This window comes from Ahaetulla prasina, chromosome 5 (genome assembly GCF_028640845.1).
Source record: "Ahaetulla prasina isolate Xishuangbanna chromosome 5, ASM2864084v1, whole genome shotgun sequence".
NCBI classification, from domain to species: Eukaryota; Metazoa; Chordata; class Lepidosauria; order Squamata; family Colubridae; genus Ahaetulla; species Ahaetulla prasina.
In genome coordinates this window covers 24,753,427-24,780,060 of record NC_080543.1, presented here as the reverse complement: position 1 = coordinate 24,780,060, position 26,634 = coordinate 24,753,427, and the positions used below count along the sequence as shown (strand labels likewise).

At 38.0% G+C, this 26,634-nt stretch overlaps 1 protein-coding gene across 2 annotated transcripts in view; it reads right to left on the bottom strand.

Moving 5' to 3' along the window:
• Nucleotides 1-26,634, bottom strand: part of PARP4 (poly(ADP-ribose) polymerase family member 4) — a 51,847-nt gene continuing 25,213 nt past the window's right edge. The window contains exons 19-38 of one of the 2 annotated variants that reach the window (XM_058185938.1): nucleotides 26,158-26,322; nucleotides 25,053-25,096; nucleotides 23,825-23,906; nucleotides 22,283-22,420; nucleotides 20,677-20,872; nucleotides 19,970-20,040; nucleotides 19,576-19,763; nucleotides 17,862-17,961; nucleotides 15,746-15,916; nucleotides 13,572-13,652; nucleotides 11,949-12,029; nucleotides 8,922-9,017; nucleotides 6,992-7,114; nucleotides 4,281-4,328; nucleotides 3,882-3,959; nucleotides 3,505-3,771; nucleotides 2,818-2,892; nucleotides 2,123-2,225; nucleotides 1,550-1,679; nucleotides 1-237 (exon numbers count right to left, since the gene is read on the bottom strand). In XM_058185938.1, coding sequence (XP_058041921.1) covers nucleotides 108-237; nucleotides 1,550-1,679; nucleotides 2,123-2,225; nucleotides 2,818-2,892; nucleotides 3,505-3,771; nucleotides 3,882-3,959; nucleotides 4,281-4,328; nucleotides 6,992-7,114; nucleotides 8,922-9,017; nucleotides 11,949-12,029; nucleotides 13,572-13,652; nucleotides 15,746-15,916; nucleotides 17,862-17,961; nucleotides 19,576-19,763; nucleotides 19,970-20,040; nucleotides 20,677-20,872; nucleotides 22,283-22,420; nucleotides 23,825-23,906; nucleotides 25,053-25,096; nucleotides 26,158-26,322 — 2,367 coding nt within the window. In that variant the 3' untranslated portion in view covers nucleotides 1-107. The remainder of the gene's footprint in view (nucleotides 238-1,549; nucleotides 1,680-2,122; nucleotides 2,226-2,817; nucleotides 2,893-3,504; nucleotides 3,772-3,881; nucleotides 3,960-4,280; nucleotides 4,329-6,991; nucleotides 7,115-8,921; nucleotides 9,018-11,948; nucleotides 12,030-13,571; nucleotides 13,653-15,745; nucleotides 15,917-17,861; nucleotides 17,962-19,575; nucleotides 19,764-19,969; nucleotides 20,041-20,676; nucleotides 20,873-22,282; nucleotides 22,421-23,824; nucleotides 23,907-25,052; nucleotides 25,097-26,157; nucleotides 26,323-26,634) is intronic. The other variant, XM_058185939.1, reaches the window with a different exon arrangement.

Sequence of the window (26,634 nt, the reverse complement as noted above, 5' to 3'; positions counted from 1 at the left end):
TCAGTGATAGTGTGCTTTTATTGTGTGTCATGTTCATCAGTAAGAGAAGAACAAACTTAGTAGTGTTCAATTATTAAGAGAAGCATGAAGTATGTTGTGTTCATTACTTAAATACCCAGGAGCTTTTTAGTGGCATCATCCCAGTCTTTTCCAAGCTGAAGACGCTGGCAAATATCTGGAAATTCACGGTTCGTTTTGTTTGCCCACTCAGTTGCTTTCCTTACTGGATTAAGTACCCTGTAAACAGTGGTGAAAGACAGAAAAATAGGTAAGAACATTCATTGCAAAACAGCAACAGCAAAATAGACTCCTGTATAATTTATTCAATTACTCCAATCTGGATACAGGTAGTCCTCGGCTTATGACCACAACTGAGCCCTAAATGTCCATTGCTAAGCAAGGTATTTGTCAACTGAATTTTGCCCCACTTTACAAACCTTCTTAACAACCACAGTTGTTATGTTAAATAACATGGTGGTTAAATTAATAATTTTGACTTGGCTGCCATAAATACATGCCAGTTGCCAAGCATCCGAATTTTGATCACGTGACCATGGGGATGCTGCAATGGTCGTTAATGTGACAAATGGACATAAGTCACTTTTTGTGTGTGCCATTGTAACTTCAGTCACTAAATGAATGGTTGTAAGTCGAGGACCACCTGTAATGTAATATGTAATGTAATATGATAAATAAATAAATAATGAAAAGTATGATGTGCAGATTGTATTAAAAAATTATTCTAATTGTATTAAAAAATTATTCTAAGGCTTGTACGCCTCCAAACAGGATTCACATTTAAATCAAAGTATAGAAATGCCCAATATAGTGGATACAGAACATTTTAGGATCCAATTTCAATGCTTTTAACATTTGAAGGATTGATTGACTTAGAACTAGTTTACCTGAAAAACCACTTTCTACCTATCAGCTTGTATTGAGAATAGTTAAATTTTGCAGGCTAATAGGCACCCTTGGATTTTAAGAATTGTCTGTTATTGGGGGGGGGGGGAGAACAGGTTACGCAGGAGTATCTGTTCAGACTAGTAGCCACACTGATCATAGTCACGTAACATTACCAGAAAGGTAACTGATACAGATGCTTCATGCTACCTTCTTCTGGCTCACATGAATGCCATCTACTACCCCAGCTGATCTTTGTCTTTTTCTTGAACACACTTGCAAACAAAACTTTTCATCAACCGTTGATTTTCTTAAAATGCCCAATGGCCATCAAAGGAGTTGTGAGACAGACAAATGCCACTGCGGATTAGGCCTTTCATCTGAACGCTGCTAGCTTCCTGCTCTTTAAATAAATAAATAATAATAATAATGTAGTGGAGCAGAGAATTTGGTGCCAAAGGAGGAATTTCTTAAAATCCCTCAGTTTTTAAATTTAGGGGAGATTATGAATTTAGTGGTCATTTTTATATGGCTTTTGAATTGATATATTTTTCTTACAGGAGCTACAGATGAATGGTATAACTCTTTAAAAGTCATGTTTCTAAAACAGCCTGAATGTTATTTTGTGTTTTGTTCCCAAGTATACCATGATGGAGGAGACTCTTTCAATTTCATTAGAGATTTGAAGATAAGACCTCCCAGTTGTTTGAAATATATAGCCTGGAGCACTAGAAGGGTAGCAATCAGCTGCAACAGTTTCTCTTTTCCTTTTGGACCTAGAGGGGGGGAAAAATGAAACAATGGAGTTATGCCTGTAGAGATTCTAAATCACCATAGCATCCCAGGCCCCCTGTTCTCCAATGTCTTCTGGAGTCTGGAGTCTCCAATGTCTTCTGGAGTCTGCCCAAACTCATAGTTAGATGACACTATCTAACCATCTCATCATCAGCCATCCCCTTCTCCTTTTTCCTTCAATCTTTCCCATCATCAGGGTCTTTTCCAATAAGTCCATTGTAAGTATTATGGTTTCAATCCAGAGCAAATTAGCTGTCCATTGCAAACTTTGGACCATAGCTAACTTTTCACACTAGGAAGAAGTATTAATTGATATCAAATTTGACAAGTAATCCTATCTTCTCAGAGAATCTGAATAGCCTATTTTTCCTGGATATATTGGAAAGTACAAGTATATGGTTAAAATGATTGAAAATGTCCTTACCAAGTGACTGAATTCCATTTTTTGCAAGTGAAACATTAATTAAATGATGCACATCAAGATCTAAAAACATCCCAAGCTCAAAGGTAAGTTGCCAAAATCCATCCTATATAAAATAAAATACCAATCTCAAAATTTGAAAGAATTGTACTTATGTTTTTATAAAAAGTTTATTTATTTTATTTTTTTTATTTTTTTATTTTTATTTACATTTATATCCCGCCCTTCTCCGAAGACTCAGGGCGGCTTACAGTGTATAAGGCAATAGTCTCATTCTATTTGTATATTTACAAAGTCAACTTATTGCCCCCCCAACAATCTGGGTCCTCATTTTACCTACCTTATAAAGGATGGAAAGCTGAGTCAACCTTGGGCCGGGCTTGAACCTGCAGTAATTGCAGGCTATTGTGTTCTAATAACAGGCTTCCTTTTTAACTGCCAGTTAAAAAGGAAGAAACAGCTGCAATCAGCAGTTAAAAAGGAAGAAACAGCTGCAATCACACATTGCTCCCAGAAGCACGAAGCTGAAGCCTGAAGATGACGAATGAGACTTCGTCGAAACGTCGCCAAGACACTTCCAATTTTACGCGGGAGAAAACCCGAATAACCAAAGATCTACATATATATATATATATATATATATACACACGCTTATTCAAAACTGAACCCTATTTTTTTCCTTAAATACAAAGTAGTACCTGATTTTGAAGCTTGAAGAGCTGAGGCCAGTCAACAGAACTTAAGGGTACCTTAAATGATCTCGGAACTCTATCCTGTAAATTCATAGGAATGTAGAAAGTCAAAGTACAAAACAACAGATTTTGAAGGAAGAGGATTAAAAATATTTAACATAAACAATTTTGCAGAATAATCTTCAAGTGATCAGAGGAATATGCATAATTTGCTAACTTCTTCATACCACTAAAGCAGGGGTGCCAAACTGGCGGCTTGTGGAGCGGAAGCCATCCAAAAGGCAAACTGTGGCATTGGATCTGTCTTATTCTATCCATCATATACCCCAATCCTGGTGCATTAGGATTTATACCTTTTCCCAAAATGGACAGAATTTTTGGACAACTGACTGGTGGAAAGGACTGTCAGGAGTCGGATGAGGATATAAAGTATGGGATTCTTTCATGATGGTGTTAAGAAGCTTGTCCATCGTTGACAAATGTGTGCAGCAAATGGTGGTAATTATGTGAAGAAATAAATACAATAGCAATAGAGTTCATTTCAAGGACTCCTGTTTCATTTCTTAAAATATCCCTATTTAAACTAAAGTTATGGAGGTGGATACGTTACTTTTCATTCAGCTCTCATATAAACAAAGCATATAAGGACATCCATATTAGAAATAACTGTATTAAATATGTATTACAATTTACCTGGCATGAATTCTCTTCTGAAGACTTAGCTGCATAATGAGTTGTCTTTAATTTCGTTTCAGAAGCAGCTGTCTTTCTTTTATAAGAAGCAGATCGCTTCACTTTTTTTGAAGGTTTTAATATTTCTCCTTCTGAATGAAAGGCAAGCAGATGCTTAGGAACGGCTTTCTTTTTTTTGGGTGAAACAGTTTTACAAACAAGGGGTCTGTGAGGTTGTTCAAAAGCAATTTCTTCCCTGACTGACTTGCACAAGACTCCAGACACTTCCTGAAAATCAAAAGCAAGTTTGTAAAGACACTGGCACTTTGACTGAAATATAAGATGGTTATATCTGATGGCCCATTGTGTTTCCCCCCCCCCCTTATCTGAGTACTGACCTGAACTGGAATACCAGGGTCTAAAGTAGCACCCGCAGAATAAGAGTAATTGGCAGGTGTGGCGCAGAAGTCAAATATCTGTGGAGTTAAAAAAAAAAACTTTTGTTCTGTTTTTGTCTTCATCATCATAGTAAAGCCCTTTGCCAACTCTTGAATATTTAAGCCTTTTTCTGAATGAAGCTGCAGCCTGTCAAAAGTCCCCTGAATTTCTATTTTACAAACCCAAAAGCTGTCTTAAACCCAGGAAATATATAACCTCCTCCTCTTTCAATCTAAATTATAGAAAAAATACTGTCTTAACAGATTTGCCTAAAGATAATAGTTGATCACAGTTCGGTGTTTGACAAGATTGGTAAGAAAACAGAATATTCACTAACAACTTTTAAATTAACTACTGACCTCAAATGGTGCAAAGTTAAGATGATCAGATATAAAGTCATGCTCCAACTGTTAAATAAATATTTGTTAAGTTTAGATTAGATTTATAAACATAAATTCTAAATTATTGTTCAGAAGAGCAGATAAGTTGCTTAAAAGATTCAAGTTACCTGGTTTCTCAAAACATTTTTTTTCTGGAATGTTTGTCATAAAGTTTAAAAGACACTCCAATTTCTATTTTACAAAAATGTGACAAATATCTTTAATCATTTATTTCAAGGATCTCCGAAGTAGGCAAATTTAAGATTTGTGTACTTTGATGCCAAAATTCCTTAGCAGCCATGCTGGTTGGGGAATTCTGGAATTCTTAAAGATGCCAAGTTTAGAGACCCCTGATTTATTTGTATATGTACATAAATGAGATATCATAAATAATACACATTTAATGTTCTTTGTTTACAACTACAATTTTGTTCCAAGTAATTTTATCTTTGAATTACTCTGTAAGAGACAATACTGTTGCAATTATTTATATTCTCCAGAATCAAAATCAGGAATGTTGTTGTATTTGTGGAACAAAGGTGTAGGACCTGGTTAATTATGCCTGTCTCCCACAGTAACTGCCTGGTCAATCTAATCTGGCAGAATTAGCCTCTTCTGAGTTCCTTCAATTAAAAAGTGCCATCTAACAGGACCCCAGAATTGTGCCTTTTCTATAGTGGCATCTGCCCTCTGGAATGAGGTTCTCCCTGAAATCCACATGGCTTCCACCCTAATGGCATTTGGCGGGGGCGGGGCAGGGCGGGGAGGGTCCATCCACCATAGTTCGAAGTCTGGGAGAAGACCCAGATCCTTAAGGCCTACCTGAACGTACAATAGGACGTACAACATTCCAGGGGCAGTGGTGAAATCCAATTTTTTTTACTACTGGTTCTGTGGGCATGGCTTGGTGGGCATAGCTTGATGGGTATGGCAGGGGAAGGATACTGCAAAATCTTAATTCCCACCCCACTCTAGAGCCAGCCAGAAGTGGTATTTGCCGGTTTTCTGAACTATTCAAAATTTCCACTACCGGTTCTCCGAACTGCTCAAAATTTCTGCTACAGGTTCTCTAGAACCTGTCAGAAGCAGCTTGGTTTCACCCCTGTCCAGGGGGTAGGTGCTGTGACAGAAAAGGCACGGTTCTAGAGCAGGGGTGTCAAACTCATGTCGTCATGATGACATCACGTGATGTATCGGGACTTTTTTCCCCTTTGCTAAACCGGCCGTGGTCATGGCCAGCGCGTGACACATCCGGCCCGGGGTCGGGAGTTTGACAGCCCTGTTCTAGAGCCTCAAAAGATGACAAGTTTAATTGAAGTGAGATGAAATATGGCCATCCTTTTAGTCCAAAGGTATCTGCTAGATAGATACTGGAGAGAGGAAATCTATCAAACAGCCAGACCCAATGCTGTGTAGGGCTTTGTAAGTTATAATCAGCACCCTGAATTGCATTCAGAAGCAACCTGATAATCAATACAGCTCATTGAAGAAGCAGTGTTACATGGGAACACCATGGCATGTCCATAACTGCTCGCAATGCTGTTTACAAGGATAAGGTAATCAGAAACAAAACTGAAGACATGAAGCAGGGTTCTTTTATGTCAATAGAAGATGGATGTTGGCTTCTAATCATAAATAAAATCTCTCAGTGTTCTTTTTCTTTTCCCAATATTAAATACTTGTGGAATGAAAATGAACATATCACTCACACAATAAACTCTTTTATACTGTTTAAACAATCCCTCAATACTTTATGGCTTCTGCATCTGTTTTTTAGGAGAAACAATACCTCCCAGCATAAAATATTTCACTTCTGCTTAAATGATATTGACTGTTGTAAGTGAATTTATATAGACTGTATTTCAAGATTGAAAAAATTCCTTTTCTGGCTGATGGTTAGAAAAAACTTTCTAATGCTACGAACAGTTTGGCATTGGAACCAGTTATTGCGGAAGATGAACTTTCCTTATCCAGGTATGTTAAAAAAAAACACAGGCTATATAAAGATTTGTCAGGGATGCTTTAATTTGAATTCCTGCAATAATGAAGGGTATAATTCAGCCCAAATAGCTCCTTCCAAATTTATGATCCTTTATTTCTCTAGAACTAATAAAAGAGATGAAAAGCGTGCTGGGAAAACTTAGAACACTGTGATATCTTACTGTCCTTCTGAACTGTATTTCTAGGAATCTGTCCCTATGCAAGCATAGCAATACAGCTTTCCGTAACACCAGGGTCACTGGGAGTTTTACACCATAAAGAATATTCTGCATCAATTGCTGGTGAAGTTCATCTCCTATCTGTGCATCTATAGTAATTAGTCAGTCATACATCACAAAAGTATGTGTAGTTCAGGCAAATCGATTTTGTTTCCCCTCCTCTGCCACACAGCCAAAGGAACACATCATGACCACTCTGTTCTTATTCTGAATGATCTGGTTTCAACTCCAACAAATCAAAAATCTTCATGCAATCTCAATATCTTCCGAGGAAAAAATGTGAAAGAAACTTACCTTTTTCTTCTCTAAAAGGCTATCCTCCACAAGTGTTAAAATTGTACTGCCGCAGGCCTTAGTAAAATTTTTGAGAATTTGAGTCCCAGTATACATGGAAGGTGTCTTATCTTTACCAAAAAAGTAACATTAAATCACATTACATTAAAGAGGGGGACGGACAGACAATATACATACCATACTTTCATTGTCCACAATTTCTTCTGTTGAATATTCTATGTAGGGTAAAATATCGACATCATGTGTAGCTACAGGCTCCAAGTGATCTGAAGTATCACCACTTTGGTCTTCATCTGCCTGCTAATGGAGAAGTACCAAAAGAATACATGAGAAGGAATCAATACTGTTAAATATTCAAAGCTAAGAATAATAGCAGTGCCTTGGAATTAATCTGAAAAGCTAAAAATAGTTCTCTTAGAATCAGCTTCTCTATCCTCATTTCTGTTGAAGTTACAACTCTCAGGTTCCTTAAGTTTGCTGGTCCCACACAAACTGGATGGCCAGTTTTAGATGATAGGCCTACCCTAATCTGAGCTCCATCCACATGTATGAACTTCAAGACTTCAAATGTCTCGCTGGTTGAGAAATTCTGAAAGGTTGTTCTGTTGGTAGGAGTATAGGAAGTCATCAACTTATGACCAGAATTGAGCCCAAAACTTCTGTTGTTAAGTGAGACATTCATTAAGTGAATTTTGTCCCATTTTATGACCTTTCTTTTCTCAGTTGTTAAGTGAATCACTGCGGTAAATGAACTGTTGTAAGTTGAGGACTACCTATTATATAACTGTGTAAATGAAAATAATATTGAATTTTATTTTATTATTCCTCAATTGTTTATAAAAATTATAATAGGTTTTATACTGTTTTATACTGTTTATTAACCAAGTTATTCTTTCATTAAAGATTGGGTATAAAGGGCTTACTTTTCTCAGCTATTTGTTCATATGCTTTGTTTACTAAAGAGTAGCAAACAATAGCCATTGTGGGTTTCTTTGAATGAAAAGTGGTACAGTATACAACTAGACTGAAGGAAATAATGATTTCTGAAATAATTCTCTTTCTGGTGGCAACCAATCTGCAGTCCGTTTAGAAAAAATGGCTACCTTCTTGCTTTGCAAGCAAGCAGTTAGAAACAAAACATATTCCTGAAGTTCAACAGAAAAATGTTTTCCCGCTAAAACAATTTCTCATTTGTTGATCAGATTGCTCAAAACGAATTTATCATTGCATTCCAGTTCACACCTGAATATTTCCTAGCATTGATTGTGGCCTACTGGAACTTTACTCATCACCACTAAACTCAGGTTTTATAATTTACTGTTATTACTCTATTCTATATTCTATTACATTTTTCTCTGGGTCATATATTTTCAAGCCCATAAACGAAGAAAGCGTACTCTTCTTCTCCTTAGCATTCATCATTGACACATTTTTTTTAATTTGAATTTATATCCCACCCTTCTCCGAAGACTCAGTGCGGCTTACATTGTGTTAAGCAATAGTCTCATCCATTTGTATATTATATACAAAGTCAACTTTTATTGCCCCCAACAATCTGGGTCCTCATTTTACCTACCTTATAAAGGATGGAAGGCTGAGTCAACCTTGGGCCTGGTGGGACTTGAACTTGCAGTAATTGCAAGCAGCTGTGTTAATAACAGACTGCATTAGCCTGTTGAGCCACCAGAGGCCCTTGATATTCTCTCCCATCCTTTACTCTTTCTAATTTGCTTCACTCCCCCATTCATAATCTGAGGTATCATTTTCTTCAGTATGTGTCTCTGATGGCTGGCATCCTGCGACTTCCTCAAAGCTTTGTTTTCCAGCAGTACTGGTTAATATGGCTGCCATCCTTGCACCACTATTCTGGATTTTTATTGGTTCTAAATGAAGCATCAAGTGCAACAAAGCAAGGATTAATCACTAATTACTTGTACTTTAATGAATCTACCCATTCTAGTGCATAGTCAGTCTTCACCTAAGCTCTAATTTTCATTGAAATTAAGATAATTTAGACTACATGTTCTGATGCCTTCCAGATTTCATAATTCAGTACTACCTTGGGGAAAAAATGGGGAAAGGATGGTTTGAAGATGACCATACATACCCTTTTTTCAATTGCCACAAAACTTGTAAACTGGGTCACAATGGAGTGCTTCAGGCTGAGTTCAATGATGCTGGACTTCAGCTGTTCTCTTTTCATCTAAATAGTAAGGCCCAAGCAAATGTTAAAGAGTCTGCAGGGACAAGCAACCTGATATCTACCAGATATTTTGGACTACAAATCTTATAAACTCCAGCCACCATAGCCAATGGGCTACATTTATAGGAGTTCAGGAATTATTCTGAAAAATATCTAAAGGGCATCCTTTTACTTCCTGCTTTGGCTATAATTTTTATCAGTGATATACAGCTCAGCTAGCAGGTGGCTCACATCGTTAGGATGCCAAGTCGGAGATTAGCAAGAGGTGTTTAAGACTCAAGTGCTGCTCCGTGGTGGGGTGAACTCCTGAGCACCAGTGATGTCACTAGTTAACCCTTTCAATCCAGAAGTGCCTTAAACGGTGCCTCCGACATGAACTAACCGGACCCAGGCTAGTGGAGTATTTCATCCAGATTTCTGCCATAGCAGTAACTTATATACAAGTTGGTTTAGTTCCTGAAGTGACAGATCTCCAACATTTCATTTATAGCTTTTAATATATATTTTCAAGCATGTTTTAAATCATATTGTCATTACTATGTTATACTCCAATGTATTTTGTTCATTAAAGCACAATATCATAAAACAAAACAAAATAAAGCATAGGATCACTTTCTTTGTATGCTATTAAGATATTATAAAATGTGAGATTCCACAAAAAGAAAACTATCGTTATCAGTTATAACGTTAGGAAGGAAGTGGAAAAGTAAATTATGACTGGATGGCTACATCCATGCCAGCTAGGTGTTTGATAAGGTTTAGCATAGCTAAACTATGAATCCTTCTACAATTAAAACCACTATTGTTAAATGCACAAAGCTGTTAGTTCATGCATTAAATCAGATTAGAGAGTAAACTGAGAACCAGTATGGTGTAATGGTTAAACTGTGGCATAGGAATGGTGAGATACAGATCCTAATCCACTCTTAGCTATGGAAACTCTTGGGTGGCCTTCGACTATCAGTTTCTCTCAGCTCTACCTATCTCACAAGTTGCTGCTCATAAAAATACGAGAAGGAAGAACTATATACAGTACTTGAGTTCCACTGCAAAGCGCAGGATATAAATCAAATAAATAAATCTAGACTCATTGGCCATATGGAGCATTGCAGAGATGGTATTCAGAGGGTTCAGACAGGTTCAGGCAAACCGGTAGTGGCAACTGCGGGTGGGCCTGCCCATCCACCCTGGTGTAATGCCATCCTATTTAGCCATGTTTTTGAGGCCGGACGCAGGCACGGAAGGCATGTGCGTGAGCAAAGCGCATGTGTGGAAGGCCGGGTGCGTGCACAGCGAACCGGTGGTAAGAATATTGGAAACACACCTCTGGAGCATTCACTTTATTGTATCTAAGATTTGCAATTCTTGGAGCAGTTAACCATCCTATCAGCTACCTGTTTTATGGTGACAGAAAGGGAATATCAAGTGCACTTTCCCCCCAACTCACACAATCACCCTTCTGCCATCTTATGAATGTCCTTAACTTGCTGTTGAATAAATTTCTTCAGTAGGAAAAGTTGAGATGCAGCCAGAAAACTGCATCTCTCTTTTCCTCTTGCCATACATGTTTCCAAAGTGAAGAACCTGGCCACTATATAGAAGATCTGCCCCCTCAGACTGATGGGGAAGGACAAGAGTGATTGGCAAGGCACAACAGCACCCCTCTGCAGACAGGAAGAGGAGGTCCTCTGAAGTGCCAGAAGATAGAATGAGGTAGGAATTCCTGCCAACTATCCCACTGTACAATCCTAGAAAAAACTCTGTAAATGTCTTCCCATTGTTTTCTCAATCAAATATTAATCAGCTTAACTAGCAAATATATCCATAAATCTCATAACATGTTAGGGACATAGCAATACAGAGCCATTGTCAGATCATCACAGCCATTGTGTGGGGAAGGAGCCTCAGCACTATGTATTTTGTTCCAAACTTACTCTATTTATTTATTTAGCAAATTTGGACAGTCACTCATCAAAAAAACCCAAACCCCTCAATGGCTTACAAACATAATGAGAATTAAATGTAAATGCAAGAAATACTCAACATAAATAAAAATAAAAACATGAAAAATCCCAGGCTTATAGGAGAACATTTAATTTAATTCCGTAAGAGAATCATAGTCCTATAGCAGTCATTTAATCTGAAACTAAGAATACATAAAAAGCCCAAAGTCTAGTCCACCATCATGTTTTCTTAAATATTAATATTCTTTTATTATATTATTATATAATATTGTATTATTATATTATATATTACATAATATGATGATATAATATTATAAATATATAATTATTAATAACATTAATATTAAATATTTACAGACCCCTCACATCCTGGACATAAATTGTTTCAACCCTTACACTCAAAACGACGCTATAGAGCACTGCAAACCAGAACAACTACATACAAGAACAGTTTTTCCCGAATGCCATCACTCTACTAAACAAATAATTCCCTCAACACTGTCGAACTATTTACTAAGTCTGCACTACTATTAATCTTCTCATCGTTCTTATCACCCATCTCCTCCCACTTATGACTGTATGACTGTAACCTTTTTGTTTGTACCCTTAGGATTTATATTGACTGTTTCCTAATATCATTTGATTGCTTATTTGTACTCTATGTCTATCATTAAGTGTTGTACCTTATGATTCTTGATGAATTATCTTTTCTTTTATGTACACCGAGAGCATATGCACCAAAGATAAATTCCTTGTATGTCCAATCACACTTGGCCAATAAGTTATTCTATTCTATTCCTATTCCTATTCCTATTCCTATTCCTATTCCTATTCCTATTCCTATTCCTATTCCTATTCCTATTCCATTCTATTCTATTCTATTCTATTCTATTTTAAGGTGGTGATCATAATTAAAATGGATAATAAAATACAGTGTTACACAATTTTTATTTTCTTGGGAACGCACCTCATGCTCTGTTTCGTTCTCATCAAGCATCCCTTGTTCATAGTCTCTAATAAAGGCTCTTGCTGCAAGTTTGTGGAGTATCTGTACCAGGTACAAAAGAAGACATCACAATCAGTAATATTAAAGCAATGATTAAATAGATTGGCCTTGTCAAATGTATATTGAGCAGTTTGCCTCCAAGTGTAAATAGTGTAGTGGAAAAGAATTATTCTCCTTATATCATCAGAAATGAGGCTGCACTTGTGCAGACAAATGTTTTAAAGCATCTTTTTTGCCTCTGTATCAAAGCATCATCTGGACCTCTGGACTGGCAATATCAGTGACGCAATTGGTTCTATATTGCTTTTCTCATTTCTTGGCCATATATAGCTTCCAAAGCTCCCAGTTCAGAGTCAAAGACTGCAGCAGGAGAAAAATAGACATCATGGTCTTCATAGATCCCATTTAACTGATTGTCCAATTGCATGTAACCATGTCATGTCTCAATGACATGGCCTTCATTTCATCCTGAAGCCATGTGCTAAATTGCCTTTGGCTGAATGACCGATGCACCCATGCATGTACCTTCTTTCCTGTAGAGAGTAAGGAAGATGATCTTGATGTAGATATGCAGATGTTGTTGCCTAGGCAACAGCTCCAGCATATCTCCATCAAGGTAATCTTTCTTATTCTCCAAACTTCCCAAATCTGCTGAAGAGCTCTTCGGTATGCTTGCAGTATTAGAATGGAGACACCCTCTCAAGATAAGGCTCCTGGAAGCACCCGGAATCATAACAGTCAGACTCAATACTTATATAAACTGTTACGGTTTTTAATATATTTACTTAATATTTTAATCTTTTTATATAGTTTTTTAAAATGTTTGTTTTTTTAAATATTTTGTCACTGTCTATTTTACATATTTTTAGCTTTTAATATTATTAACAGTTTTGATTTTATGTTTTCTATGCTGGTCAATCACCATAATAAAGATTTGATTTAACTTGGAATGAGAGTTTCTTTCAGAATAGAAGGATTACTGAGGAAAAAGTCCCCACTTCCAAGTAATTCTGCTGGATGCAAACAATCTAGCTGTTGGAGCAAAAACACTTCAAGTGAGAGCAACCCAGTGCTGGAACCCTATCTGATCTCAGAAAACTTCTTTATTTAAATTTCCAGATGACCAAATCTGTGTATAGCAGTCAGTTTCAACTGATTTATTCCTATTAACCCAACCTGTTACTATGGCTCTTCTGCTCTAGGTTTATTCCACATCTGCTTTCTTTCTGACAGTTAGAACAATTAATCTATGGAACGACTTGCCTCCAGAATTTGTGGGTGCTCCAACACTGGAGGTTTTTAAGAAGAGATTTGTCAACCACTTGTCTGAAATGATATAGGGTTTCCTGCTTGAGCTGAGGGTTGGACTAGAAGACCTCCAAGGTCCCTTCCAACTGTGTTATTCTGTTATTCTCATGTGTACTGCCTATGTCCAGTGGGGCTTACCCTTTAAAATGTCTTTTATGACTGCACTGTAACTAGAAAAATATTCATCAGCAGAAGGGACCTAAGTGCTTCATTTTAAAATATTAAATCAAGAGCTTGAGGCAAGTTTATGGTTTGAGCAATCAATGCCTAACTCACAGTTCCTGTTGTCTTCTGCAGTTCAGATGTAGAAACCAGTGTATACAATTCCTGATTATTTACTTGTGCCTTTAAAATGGCCTGAAAGAGAAAAAAACCCTAGAATATTCATCTTAATTTATTATTTTTTAAATTAAGAACGGTGGCATACACATCATGGTAACAGTATGTTTATCTATTACTTTACGGAAAAGCAACTGCTTCTATTTAAAATATAAGCTCCATGCAACCTTTAATAAAATTATTTTTAGGTATCTCTTCCTGTTTACAGAGAGGGTGATGCTAATACAGACACATCTGCTGGTAGAATGGAACATTTGTTGTGACTTAATTATGAGAATACACCAAACAATTTTTAAAAAGCTTTAACCCTAGTGCAATATAATGCTGTTTAATTTATTAAGATTTGACATCGTTGGGCATGCTAAAATATAAAATTATGGTTAGTATGGAATTTTGAAGCAGACTTTGCATTAGCTATAGCTTAGTCTAATGTCTATTTTTAAAGAAACGCTCTAACATATACTGCTGTTTTAAGTCATATACTGCTGTAGAGGCGGCCAGAGCACAAAGAACGAAAGCAGCTGAAACGTGTAAATTCAAAGCTACCTTAAATCTGATACATTCTGAAGCTCAAATCAGTGGCTGACATCACCATGAATTAAATTGTTATGGTAACAGGTAGAAGAGCCTTTTCAGGGTGAGCGTTGCAATAGAAAATACAACATTTTCCACAGTTTCCCGTTGCTTCAGGAATTGCAAGTTTTGTTCTATGCTCGATCTACTATTTTGCTTAATGCAGCTCATGGACATAATCAGCATGTGATAATGCTAAGCCATGTAATAACAGCTGTTATTTGCAATTATATGGTTTTATTTATTATTTGTACACTTTATTAGCTGCCCATCTTACTACAGGGTAACTCTGGGTGGCTTACAATATTAAAAAGGTTTACTATACAAGCAATCTAATTTGTTCACAACATTTTAAGATGTGCAAATTCCTTATTCTCCTTTGCTCTGCACAGTTGAGATGACAGCTGGGGTACTGTGTAGATTTCCAGGCATATTCTGAGAACGATTTTGATGGGTTAGAACAGCTTCAGAGGAAGCCTACAAATACAATATACAAATTTGAGGCTATGTTCTATGAGGATAAGCTGAAGGAAGTTAGGATTTTTACTCTACAGAAAAGTAGATTGAGGGGAGTCATAATATCAGTGTTTGGACATACTGCATAAAAAGGTACCATACAGGGGTAAGGGATGTGGTGGCTCAGGGGCTAGGACGTTGAGCTTGTCGATCGAAAGGTCGGCAGCTCAGCGGTTCGAATCCCTAGTGCTGCTGTGTAACAGGGTGAGCTCCCATTACTTGTCCCAGCTTCTGCCAACCTAGCAGTTTTGAAAGCACGTAAAAATGCAAGTAGAAAAAATAGGGACCACCTTTGGTGGGAAGGTAACAGTGTTCTGTGTGCCTTTGGCGTTGAGTCATGCCGGCCACATGACCACGGAGACGTCTTTGGACAGCGCTGGCTCTTCAGCTTTGAAATGGAGATGAGCACCGCCCCCTAGAGTTGGCAACGACTAGCACGTATGTGCGAGGGGAACCTTTACCTTTACCTTTTACAGGTGTTAATCAGAAACAATTTTCTGTTGTTACAGAAACTAGGATCATAATAAGTATAATTTGCATGCATGGATTTTTTTAAATATAAGGTAAAACTTCCAGATGGTAAATGTGTATAATAATGAAATAGTCTACGTCTCTGGACAATTACTTCTTTTTTTTTTGCATTTATATTCTTGAAGATGATTTAAATTTGGTTTTCTTCCATATCGTAGGAGATTGGATTAATTTATCTTTATAGCCCTCTCCAACTCAGTGGAGGTCTGGAAAGTGTTATATTCATAGCCTTTGTAATTTTTCTGTTTTCCTATTCCTGTTTCTATTGCCTTTCTGACCTTAGAAAATCCTTTATTGGTTTTCTAATTGGTTCTTTTTTAAAAAATAAATAAATCCATGATTTAAATTATATGTATCTTTTAAATTAAATTAAATTAAATTAAATTATTATTTAAATTAAATGCATTATTCATTCATATGAAAGAGATACTTGCAATATATAAATTTTCAAACTGGGAAGAAGAGAGAAGCTTCTTTGGACAGCTTTTTACCTCTGTGCAATTGAGGATAAATCCATAGACTAGAAGACGCTCGTGGTTAAACAGAGCATGTATCTGAGCAGGAGAAAAGCTAAGATTAGGATTGTGTATATCATAAGTCTGCCATTCAATGGAAATAGAACTGCACTGTGGAGAAAACATTCTAGTTGTCTGGCTTTTCACCTGCATAGAGATGGAAACAGAAAATTAGTATTTTTTCCATTGGTTAAATCATTTTACATAGAACAGTAAATATACAACCATATTTTTTTAGATTAATTAGTCTAGAGTCTTGAACTTGATGAAATAAATTGTAAAACATGCAAAGGGCTAAAATTATTTTTTCCAGAGAACCCTTTGGTGCTCTTTTGAGCTTGGTTGGTTGCCGATGTTTTGTTCCCTGGTTATGTAACATTTCAGTGTTAGAAGGGAGTAGGGATTACTTTTTGTTAATTTAAGAATAGCTTGCCTTCTCAAAACCCATCAGGTTTTCATCTTGATAATTCCTTAATTGGGGTAATATTTATCTGCTTGATTGTCTCCTTGGTAGTTCCTTGATTATTGTTTTCCGTTTGATTGCCTGGTGAAAGGGGCGTTGGTCTTACCTGATATGTTCCTTCTCGTTGGGTAGAGATAGCATTCAGCTATCCCAAGAAATCCCTAGTTATCGGAGCATTGATTGTTGGTGAGGAGCTGTGATACTGTTTTTTTCCTTTTTAAAGTTTTTTTATTGTCTCTTTTGAATGTTGTGTAAATATTGTTTATCTCTGTGTGCCTGTTGATGGCTGATTTGTCTGAGCACCAAACTTCCAGGAATTCTGTAGTATTTTTGGATTTAGCTTCATCTCTGTTTCCCAGCTGAAACTACTGTCTATGTGTTATGACATTAAGGAGTTTTCATCATGTCTTCTGACTGCTAGCCGATGTTTGCCTTTTGTACAAGTCTATGGATATTCTCAGTTATCCAGGTCATGGTTGTCCCAAAGGTGCTTTTTCAGGAGGCAACTGGACTTTCTTGTTTTTTTTTTCTTTTGAAGACATTTCACTTCTCATCCAAGAAGCTTCTTCAGCTCTGACTGGATGGTGGGGAATGGAAAGATTTATATTCTCTGCAGACCGCTGGCCATTTGCATTCTTTTTAGAGAGTCGTTGAGGCCACTTGGAGGTTCATCTGTGTCCTCAGGATCACCTGAATGGTGCAAATGGATGTGGAGCCTTCTTGGCTGCAGGATGTTTTCTGCCCTGTGTCTCTTCACTGTTGAAGACAGGCACAGGCTGTTGAGGATGGCTCTGTGTTGTCTGTTATCTCAAACTGAGGTCCAGTTGCCTCTTGAAAAAGCATCTTTGGGATGCTATTTGTACACTTCACAATTGACATCTGACAAACAGACTCAATGGAAAAGAGCAGTAAAACCACAAGTCATGGTTACTGATGTCTCACTTAATGACCTCATTGCTTAGTGAATCATTTGCCAGTTCCAGCTGTGATCATTAAGTAAGGACTACCTATATTGGGAAAAACTCTGGTAACAAAAAATGTCAGAATGCCATCAAGTTTAACCATCAAGAGTTGTTTATTTATGTTCCCTTTTTTTGTGGTCATTTCAGATAGGACATATGGAGTTCTCCTGTCATCTTATACCCACAACAACTGTGTGAAAGAGGCCAGGCTGAACTGCAATAGAGTAATAATGTCTTGGTACTTTGCAATTGTTTTTTTTTTTAAATGAGAAATGCTAATATTTTTTTTCAAACAATGATGCAACTACAATGTAGAAATGTAAAATTAGAGTTGCAATTGATTTCCCCCCCCCACCATGGATAGGGTTGATATATTATTGCATTCTAGGATTGTACTATTCTAGATGGGACACTGCTGATCAGCTGGAAGAGCAAGATTTGGCTTATGATGTTCCTGCCTGTCCTCTGACTTTGAAGGACTAACATTAAAATGATAGCAGGCTGCTTCCCAAAAAATGATAGTAGGTTGCCATCAAATTGGTCTGTGGGGCTAAGGAAAGGGAACGCTATACTATGGATGCGTCCTGAAAAGTAAGTAATTATATTAAGTAATGCAACCCATTCCCCAACTGATTGCTGCTTATAAAAAACACTAAAATATACTTGCCTTTCTCTCCCAGTTATATTTTGATTTCACATCGAAATATTCAAAAGTTCCAGCTCCATAGTGGGATAAAGATCTCAGCATGTGACGATTTGCTGTAGGACTAAGAAGATTTGAAAAAGGTTTACAATATATAAAAATCTGGAATAGAGAATAAATCTGAGCAGGAAAACACTGATTGTGAGAGGGATCTTAGAGTCCTAGTCGACAATTGCTTAAATATGAGCCAGCAGTATGCTGCAGCTGCCAAAAAAGTCAACACAGTTCTAGGCCGCATAAACAGAGGGATAGAATCAAGATCACGTGAAGTGTTAGTGCCACTTTATAATGCCTTGGTAAGGCCACATTTGGAATACTGCATCCAGGTTTGGTTTCCACAATGTAAAAAAGAAGTGGAAACACTAGAAAGAGTGCAGATAAGAGCAACAAAGATGATTAGGGGACTGGTGGCTAAAACATATAAAGAACAGTTGCTGGAACTAGATATGTCTTAGTCTTATGAAAAGAAGGCCTGAGGTGACATGATAGCAGTGTTCTGATATCTCAGTGGCTGCCACAAAGAAGAGGGAATCAAACTATTCTCCAAAGCACCTGAGGGCAGGACAAGAAGCAATGGATGGAAACTAATCAAGGAGAGGAGCAACTAAGGAGAAATTTCCTGACAGTTAGAACAACTGTGGAACAACTTGCCTCCAGAAGTTGTAAATGCTCCAACACTGGAAGTTTTTAAGAAGAGATTGGATAACCATTTGTCTGAAGTGGTGTGGGGTTTCCTGCCTAAGCAGGGGGTTGAACTAGAAGACTTCCAAGGTCCCTTCCAACTCTTGTTATTCTATATTCTACATGAATGTTAAAGGTAAAGGTTCCCTTCGCACATATGTGCTAGTCGTTCCCGACTCTAGAGGGCGGTGCTCATCTCCGTTTCAAAGCCGAAGAGCCAGCGCTGTCTGAAGACGTCTTCGTGGTCATGTGGCCAGCATGACTAAATGCCAGAGTTGCACAGAATGCTGTTACCTTCTCACCAAATGTGGTCCCTATTTTCCTACTTGTATTTTTTACGTGCTTTTGAACTGCTAGGTCGGCAGGTTACTTTTACATCAATGTTATATGCAATATATATTGCACATAGTTACAGTGCCTTATGTATTGCCGCACACTCTGCCCTACAGCATGATGTCACATTGGCTACATGATTGTGGAAACCATGGGGTGCTTAGATCTGGTCCACAGGGCCACCCTAGAAAGACCAAAGGACCGGCCTGTGGTGCTTCTGCCAGTGAAAATGGAGCTGGGGAAGGCCACCTGCGCCCCCCCCCCCATTTTCACTAGCAGAAGGTTTCAGGAGGCTGTCTCAGCTGAAAACAGAACTCGGCAGCCCGCTTTCGCTGGCAGAGCACTCAGGTCACCACAGGCACCCCCATGAGTGACATCAAGCTGGTCAGGCCTCCCTGAAGTCAAACACAACCTTGATGCGGCCCTCAATGAAATCAAGTTTGACACCCCTGTCCTATAGCAATGTTTCTCAACCTCAGCAACTTTAAAATGCATAGATTTCAATTCTCAGACTAGTTAGGGGATGCTGGCTGGGGAATTCTGATAGCTGAATTCCACACATCCTAAAACAGTTGAGACACAGGAACACTGCCCTATTATTTGCCAGGTCAAATATGCTATGTAATTCTGTTTGGATGTCAGTTTTCACCGACTTTGCACTTACCCCACTCCACATGTGAATATTCGGGTGTGCAGTGCATTTTTCTTCACCACCTGCAGGGTCATGCCTTCATTCTGAATATGTCCATCAGATATAAGAATAATATTGCGCTTGCTTTTAGTAGGGTAGAGCAAACTCAGATAATGCAGTACCTTCCATAAGTTTGAATCTCCCATTGTAGCTGAAGATGACTAAAAATTAAAAATAAAAGCTAAATTAAAACCATCCTCTCCCAGATGTGTCAAACCTCAAATCCCATAACTGACCATATGTCAGTTACTTGGAACCTGACACCATAACGGGAACTTTAGGATTGTAATTTTATGGAACTATATCCCAGCCTTGGGATACTAGACAATTGGTATTCAAAGGCATCCTTCTCTAATAATTCACTTACTGTGATAAATTCTTTCAAAGCTATGGAATCCATAGTGGAATCATCAAGATCGGAACAAAGTTCTACAAAATCTATAGAAGGACAAAAAAACGTTACATATATTAATATATAAATAATATATCTTTATTAGACATAAGTTATAATTACAGCTGCAAAAATCAGAGCATAATCCCATAATTCAAAAGTAAGTTTCATTGATCACATAGAGCTTAGTCCTGGGTAATTGTAGGATGATCAAATGAGAATTCTGCAAAATCTGCATGGAAACTGGACAGAGCTCTAAAGAATATATAGGTAGCCTTCAAATTATGACCACAGTTGAGCCCAAAATTTCTGTTGATAAGGAAGACCGTTGTTAAGTGAGTTTTGTGACCCTTCTTGCCCCAATGGTTAAGTGAATCACTGCAGTTGTTTAGTTAGTTACATGGTTGTTAAGTAAATCTGGCTTCCCCATTGACTTTGCTTGTCAGAAGGTCACAAAAAGTGATCACTTGACCCTGGGACACTGCGATCATTATAAACACATGCCAGTTGCCTACCGTCCGAGTTTTGATCATGTGACCATAGGGATACTGAAATGGTCATAAGCTTGAAAAAAAGTCACTTTTCTCAGGGCTGTGGTAACTGTGAACAGTCACTAAGTAGAAGACTACCTGTACCAAAGCGAAGAACAGAAAAGGTTACATAATTCCATAAAGAAGTCTTACTTGTCCCAAATTTGAGTACACTTATTTTTCTTGTCAAATGACACGAGTTTAGAGCCTGTAATGCAATCTCCTTGGCTTGCTGGATTGCTGAACCTGCCATGGAATTGGAGCAATCTAGGCAAATGACAGCTTCACCTTGGAGGCTTAAATGATCATATGGAACTTCAAACTCTGGTTGAAACACAAGCATACAGGCCTAAAAGGAAGGAAATGGGGGGGGGGGCGATATCACTCAAAAGCTTTCATCTTAAATGACAGGCAGATGTCAGCCAAGGCAAAAGACTCATCACAGGTTACAAAATCTGGCATTTGTTCTGGTTCAGAGATAGACAAGTGATTTGTCAAAACTCTGCCTTGGAGTGTCACGAATTCAGCATCCTGAAAATTTGTCTGAAGTCAGGAAGTCCTCAACTTACAACCACAACTGGGACCAGTTGTAACTCACTGTGGTTGTAAATTGAGGCACCAGATGACTAGACTGGAGTTTTCAACCATTTTTACCATGGTTGTTACCATGAGGTGGTAAATCTGAATCAACTCTCCCAAATGAGTGTTTTTGTCAGGAAATCAGCAAAAAAATGCTGGAAACCAGCAAAAAGCATTGCAAATCACAATCATTCAACCATGGGTTGCTACAACTAGTTGTAAATGTGAGCCAGTTGCCAAGTGCCTGAAATACATTCACATGAACACATATAAAATGACACATTTTATGATAGCTGGAAATGCTTTGCAAGCCATAAAGATCCTTTCTGAAGCCACTGTAAGTCCAAACAGTCATTTAATGAACAGTCATAAATCAAGGACTATTTGTATGCAATTGAAATAGGCAATATACGGAGGACTGGTGACTTAACGAACTAATACTGTCTCGCTTATCGTTGTATACCAGTTGTCTAGGAATTCTTGGAGGGAATTAGAGTTTCTTGCAGATGGCACTGTATCCAAGTTGGACTTACAGGTTTTTCTAATCAGTAAAAAGCTAGCCGTACAGGCAGTCTTCGACTTACAACCACAATGGAACCCAGAATTTATGTTACTGAGTGAGAAATTTGTTAAGAGAGTTTTGTTCCATTTCACGACTTTTCTTGCCACCTTTGTTAAGTGAATCACAACACTAATTGTTAAATTAGTAACACGGTTGTTAAGTGAATCTGGCTTCCCCACTGACCTAGCTTGTCAGACGGTCGCAAAAGATGCTCGCATGACCATTGCAACCATCACAAGTAGGAACCAATTGTTAAGCATCCGAACATAAATCACGTGACCGTCAGGATGCTGCAACGGTCATCTAGGTGAAAAATGGTTGCAAGTCATTTGTTTCGTGCCGCTGTAACTTCAAACTGTCACTAAATGAACTGTTGTAAATCGAGGACTACCTGTATTGAAGACATATCAGAAGACAGATTTTCATCAGGGAGCCCATCAGCAAAGAAAGGGCTTGTTCCTCTTTGACTTCACTAATTATCATCCTCTCACGCACACCCTTCAAATACATACAAACTTTTAAATGCAAATACATACTTAATAAAATGTCCAATTTGGTCCTCAAAATAGACACAATTATATATCATAGTATTATTTTTAAATAATTTTTAAAAATCACCTCGCTATTTTCATCTGGATGTTTTTCTACCCACATTCTGGGCAAATATACATCACCAATCAGGATTTCCATTGAAAAGCCACTAGCGTCCAAGAAACTGTCTTCAGTTGTAGAAACCACTGCTTTGCAGTCTGTTTTCTAAATTAAGGGAATATGCGAGAAAGAAAAAGAAAATAATATGGTAATATTTTTTTGTGAAAAAAACAGAATTATTGCAACTTGATCTTTTCAGACATATCTTGTCTAGCTATGGGCATTGATAAAAGTGTGTGAGCACAAAATCTTGCAAAAATCAATTGCAACAATACACGAGCACACAATAGATTTAAGCTTAATGTTAACTGCTCCAATCTTAATTGCAGAAAATATGACTTCAGTAACAGAGTTGTTAATACTTGGAATACACTACCTGACTCTGTGGTCTCTTCTCAAAATCCCCAAAGCTTTAACCAAAAACTGTCTACTATTGACCTCACCCCATTCCTAAGAGGACTATAAGGGGCGTGCACAAGAGCACAAAAGTGCCTACCGTTCCTGTCCTATTGTTTCCTTTCATTATATCCAATTAATATATTATTACATACTTATGCTTATATATTGTATAGTTATTTCATGCTTATGCTTATATATACTGTGTGACAAAATAAATAAATTTAAAAAAATAAGATTATACAATCCTGAAATCTTGTTCTCTATTCTCTCTTTATACTTCTCCACCCAAATATTTAACGTAGTAGAGATTATCTCCCTTTAGATTTTCACTTCATTCTTTAAATATTCTACAAACACTAGAGCAATGTTTTTCGAACTGTATCTAGTTCTGTGATGGTGAACCTATTGCACGTGTGGCCAAAGTGGCACACAGAGTCATGTCGCCTGGCATGTGCGGCGTTGCCCATTCCTCTTCCGGGTTTCCGGCATGCATGCGCATGCGATGATCAGCTGGCCTTTGTGCACGTGGCAGTTCCGGAAACCGGAAGAACTGGTCTGTGAGCCGGGAATGGGGCTTCTTCAAACTTTGGAACTGGGAGTTTCCAGAAAGAAGGAGGACCAATAGGAATTCTGCCTTCTGAAGTGCTCCCTTTTTTGCACTCGGTGTCGAAAAGATTCACCAACACTGGTCTAGTTGATTAATTTGATGGGGTTCCATAAGAAAGTAAGAGCAAATAAGAAAAATATTTGCTTGAACATAGCCAATTTTCTATCACTGCAGTTGATCACTAACTACCCTTTTGATTATTAATTCTAGGAAATTTAATAACGGGTTCTGCAGCCTAAGAAAGTTTGAAAGCTTCTGCCCTAGAGTTCCCCAGAAGCCTGTTGATAGCTTTCTCTTGTGAAAAGGTGACAATAATTTAGCAACAACATTCGCAGTCTAACCTTGGAAGTAAAAGGAATTATTCTGGCAAGGCTGCCTAATACAAAACACTGTGCAATAGTGCCAGACGAGGATTTATTTTGATGAAATTGCACAGAGTTTAGAGACCTTCCTGGTTTTTCAAGCTGTTTATATGTTAATGTTGCATTAAGCAATTTACTTACCTTTATTTTAAGCTGATGTGTCCAACTACTAATGTTATTGATTTTGAAGGGCATTTCAATAGACATTTCTAAGCTGAATTCTCTGTCATAAGATAAAGAAAATCCACATACTGTTTAGGATGCAGCTAAGACATAACACAAACTTAGATAAGTAGGCATATATTTTTTTTAAAAAAAATAATCAATTAAAGGACCCTCATATAAAAGGTGAGCAGCTACATCATGTAACTGTTTATGTTTTGGAGAGAAACTATGGGCTGCCGGCTAGACTAGAAAGATGAAAGTTTACAATGGTAAACCACTTCTATAATATACCAAGGAAAGTTAAGGGATATTAAGGGATTTTAGGGACGATACAAAAAGTTAATAAATAGCTGAGATGCTCAGGTAAATAATTAAGCAGATTAATTAAGCAGATATCCCATTCAAAGAACCAGATTTTGGGTCGCAATGAAAGGCAGTTTTTTAGATTTATTAATATATTTTCAATAGCAGGGTGTCCCTTGGATTTTTTTTTCTCTTAGGAAAAAAAGCATTATTCAATCATTCAGTCAAACAGTCTGTCTATCTATCCATCTAATTATCTACTCACCTAGCCTCCAGAACAGGGGTGTCAACTCGATTTCATTGAGGGCTGCATCAGGATTGTGTTTGACCTCTGGGAGCCAGGATGGGCATGGCCAATCGTAAGATGAGTGCCATGTCTCACAATGTTTCTGAATGCTAGAAAGGCTGGAAAGCAGCTCGAATCTTCGGGATGCGAACTTCTTTCCTCCAGCTCACTGCCGGAGTTCTCTTCTGCGCAAGGGGTGGTGGGAATCTCCAATATTGGGCTGGAGAAAAGTTTGCATCCTGAAGATCTTCCTTTGTCCAGCCCCCACAAGTCCTCTCTCCCAAGTACATGGAGGACATGGGAAATCATTTTGCAGGAGGCAGCTGCTTGTAACTTTTCCTGCTGGCTTCCCCACTGACATTTTGGTGAAGCCAGCAGAGAAGATTACAAATGGAAATCATATGATTGTAGGATGCTTGGCAACCGGTCATACGTGTGAAGAGATTGCTAAGCACCTAAAATGTGATCATTGACTATGGGGGGGTGGGGTGCAACAATGATAACTTTAAAGATGGGTCATAAATAATTTTTCCTAGATCCCTAGTAACCTTGAGGACTACCTCTATCTACGTTTTAACCTGCAAATAAGAAAACTGTGGCAGTTCACCAACTCACCTTTTTGCTTCTGTTTGTCTAATGCAAATTTTCCTTACTGAGTCCTGGTCAAAAGATAAAGATATGAAACATCATGCTCTGAAAGATAATATTTATCTTGGCAAGGGTGTTGTGGTCCGCCGGCAGCCTTTGGAGCTGGCAGCAGAGTCGGACAGTGAGGAAGCTGGGGAGGAACATGGGCCAGTCCCGGAGTCTGGGGAAGGCTCAGATGAGGGCTCTGCGTTGGAGATAGAGATGAGACCAGGGCCATCTGGGAGTTATGTGCTGACTCCAGAGCCCCCAGACGTCAGCGAGGCAGAGGAACAGGGGGAGCCTGCGCAGAGCTGCCAGAAGGCAAGAACAGTTAAGACAAAAGGGGTGACTCGGGAGTAAGGCTTGGATGATTGGCCCCTCCCATAAGATATAAAGAAGGAGCAAAGGCATGTGAGTCTTTGCAGGAAGCAACTTTGTTCATGGTGGTCGGTTGAAATTCTGAAGCTCCGTTTTGACTCTGTGCTCCATATGGCCTTGCAAAGCTAATTGCCAATTAGATCTTTGGCAGCATGTTTGCTTATCAGCCTTATCCTGAAGGACTGTGGCAGATTTCTGTTGGACTCTTTAAAAACTATTTGTGACTCATCATGGGCTGTGAATGAACAGAATTCACCCCCGTTGAAATAAAAAGAGGGGTTTTTGGACTAATTGTGTGCTTTTTACTGTCTCAGGAAGCCTAGGTCAGAACAAAGGGTATATTAGTAAAACTTTTTCCTTCTTGTATTGATTACTTTGGATTTTCCAATACAAGAGAGAGTTACCAGTAAAGCTGATATTCAATAAATGTGGCAACCCTGAAGCCTCAAAGATTACATTAAATAAATCAATAAATTACATTAATTTAGGGCTTCTTCAAAGTCACATTCCTCCTGCTAAGCATATTAAATCCATAACAAAGTGAACTATTATAAAAATAATTTACTTGCGGTTATAAACACAAAGCATTATAGCAGTCAACCATGTCTCATTCAGCAGTCTTCAAAGAAGAATATATGAGTTCACATGGCATTTCATTAAACCAGAAGCTCATTAGCAACATTAATTAGCAATGTCTTAGTAAAAGCATACTGACCTGCGTGTTTTCATTTAATGCTTTGTCTTGTTGCCAAGGAGCTACAGCAGCTGGCAAGCGAAAGCAAAGATTCCCATTTTCGTAACTGAGCTCCGTGATGTAGGTGATCTTGATGAGCACTTTTGTTGAAGGCGGCAAGTTTCCAACAGAAACAGTAAAAATGTCCTGTGAAATAATGTTTCAGTTGCTTACAAAAATATGAATTTGGAAAGAATAGTAGAGGAAACAATACTGGACAATAAATGTTATGAATGAAATGTAGTTTGCAAGCAAAAGACCTTCGGTTTAATCCCTGACATCTTAATGTAGGGCAGAGGAAAATCTCTTTCTGAAAATCTGGAGAGCTGTTGCTATTAGCTGGCCACTGATAACCTAGATCAGGGGTCTCCAACCTTGGCAACTTTAAGCCTGGCGGACTTCAACTCCCAGAATTCCCCAGTCATCAAAGCTGGCTAGGGAATTCTGGGAGTTGAAGTC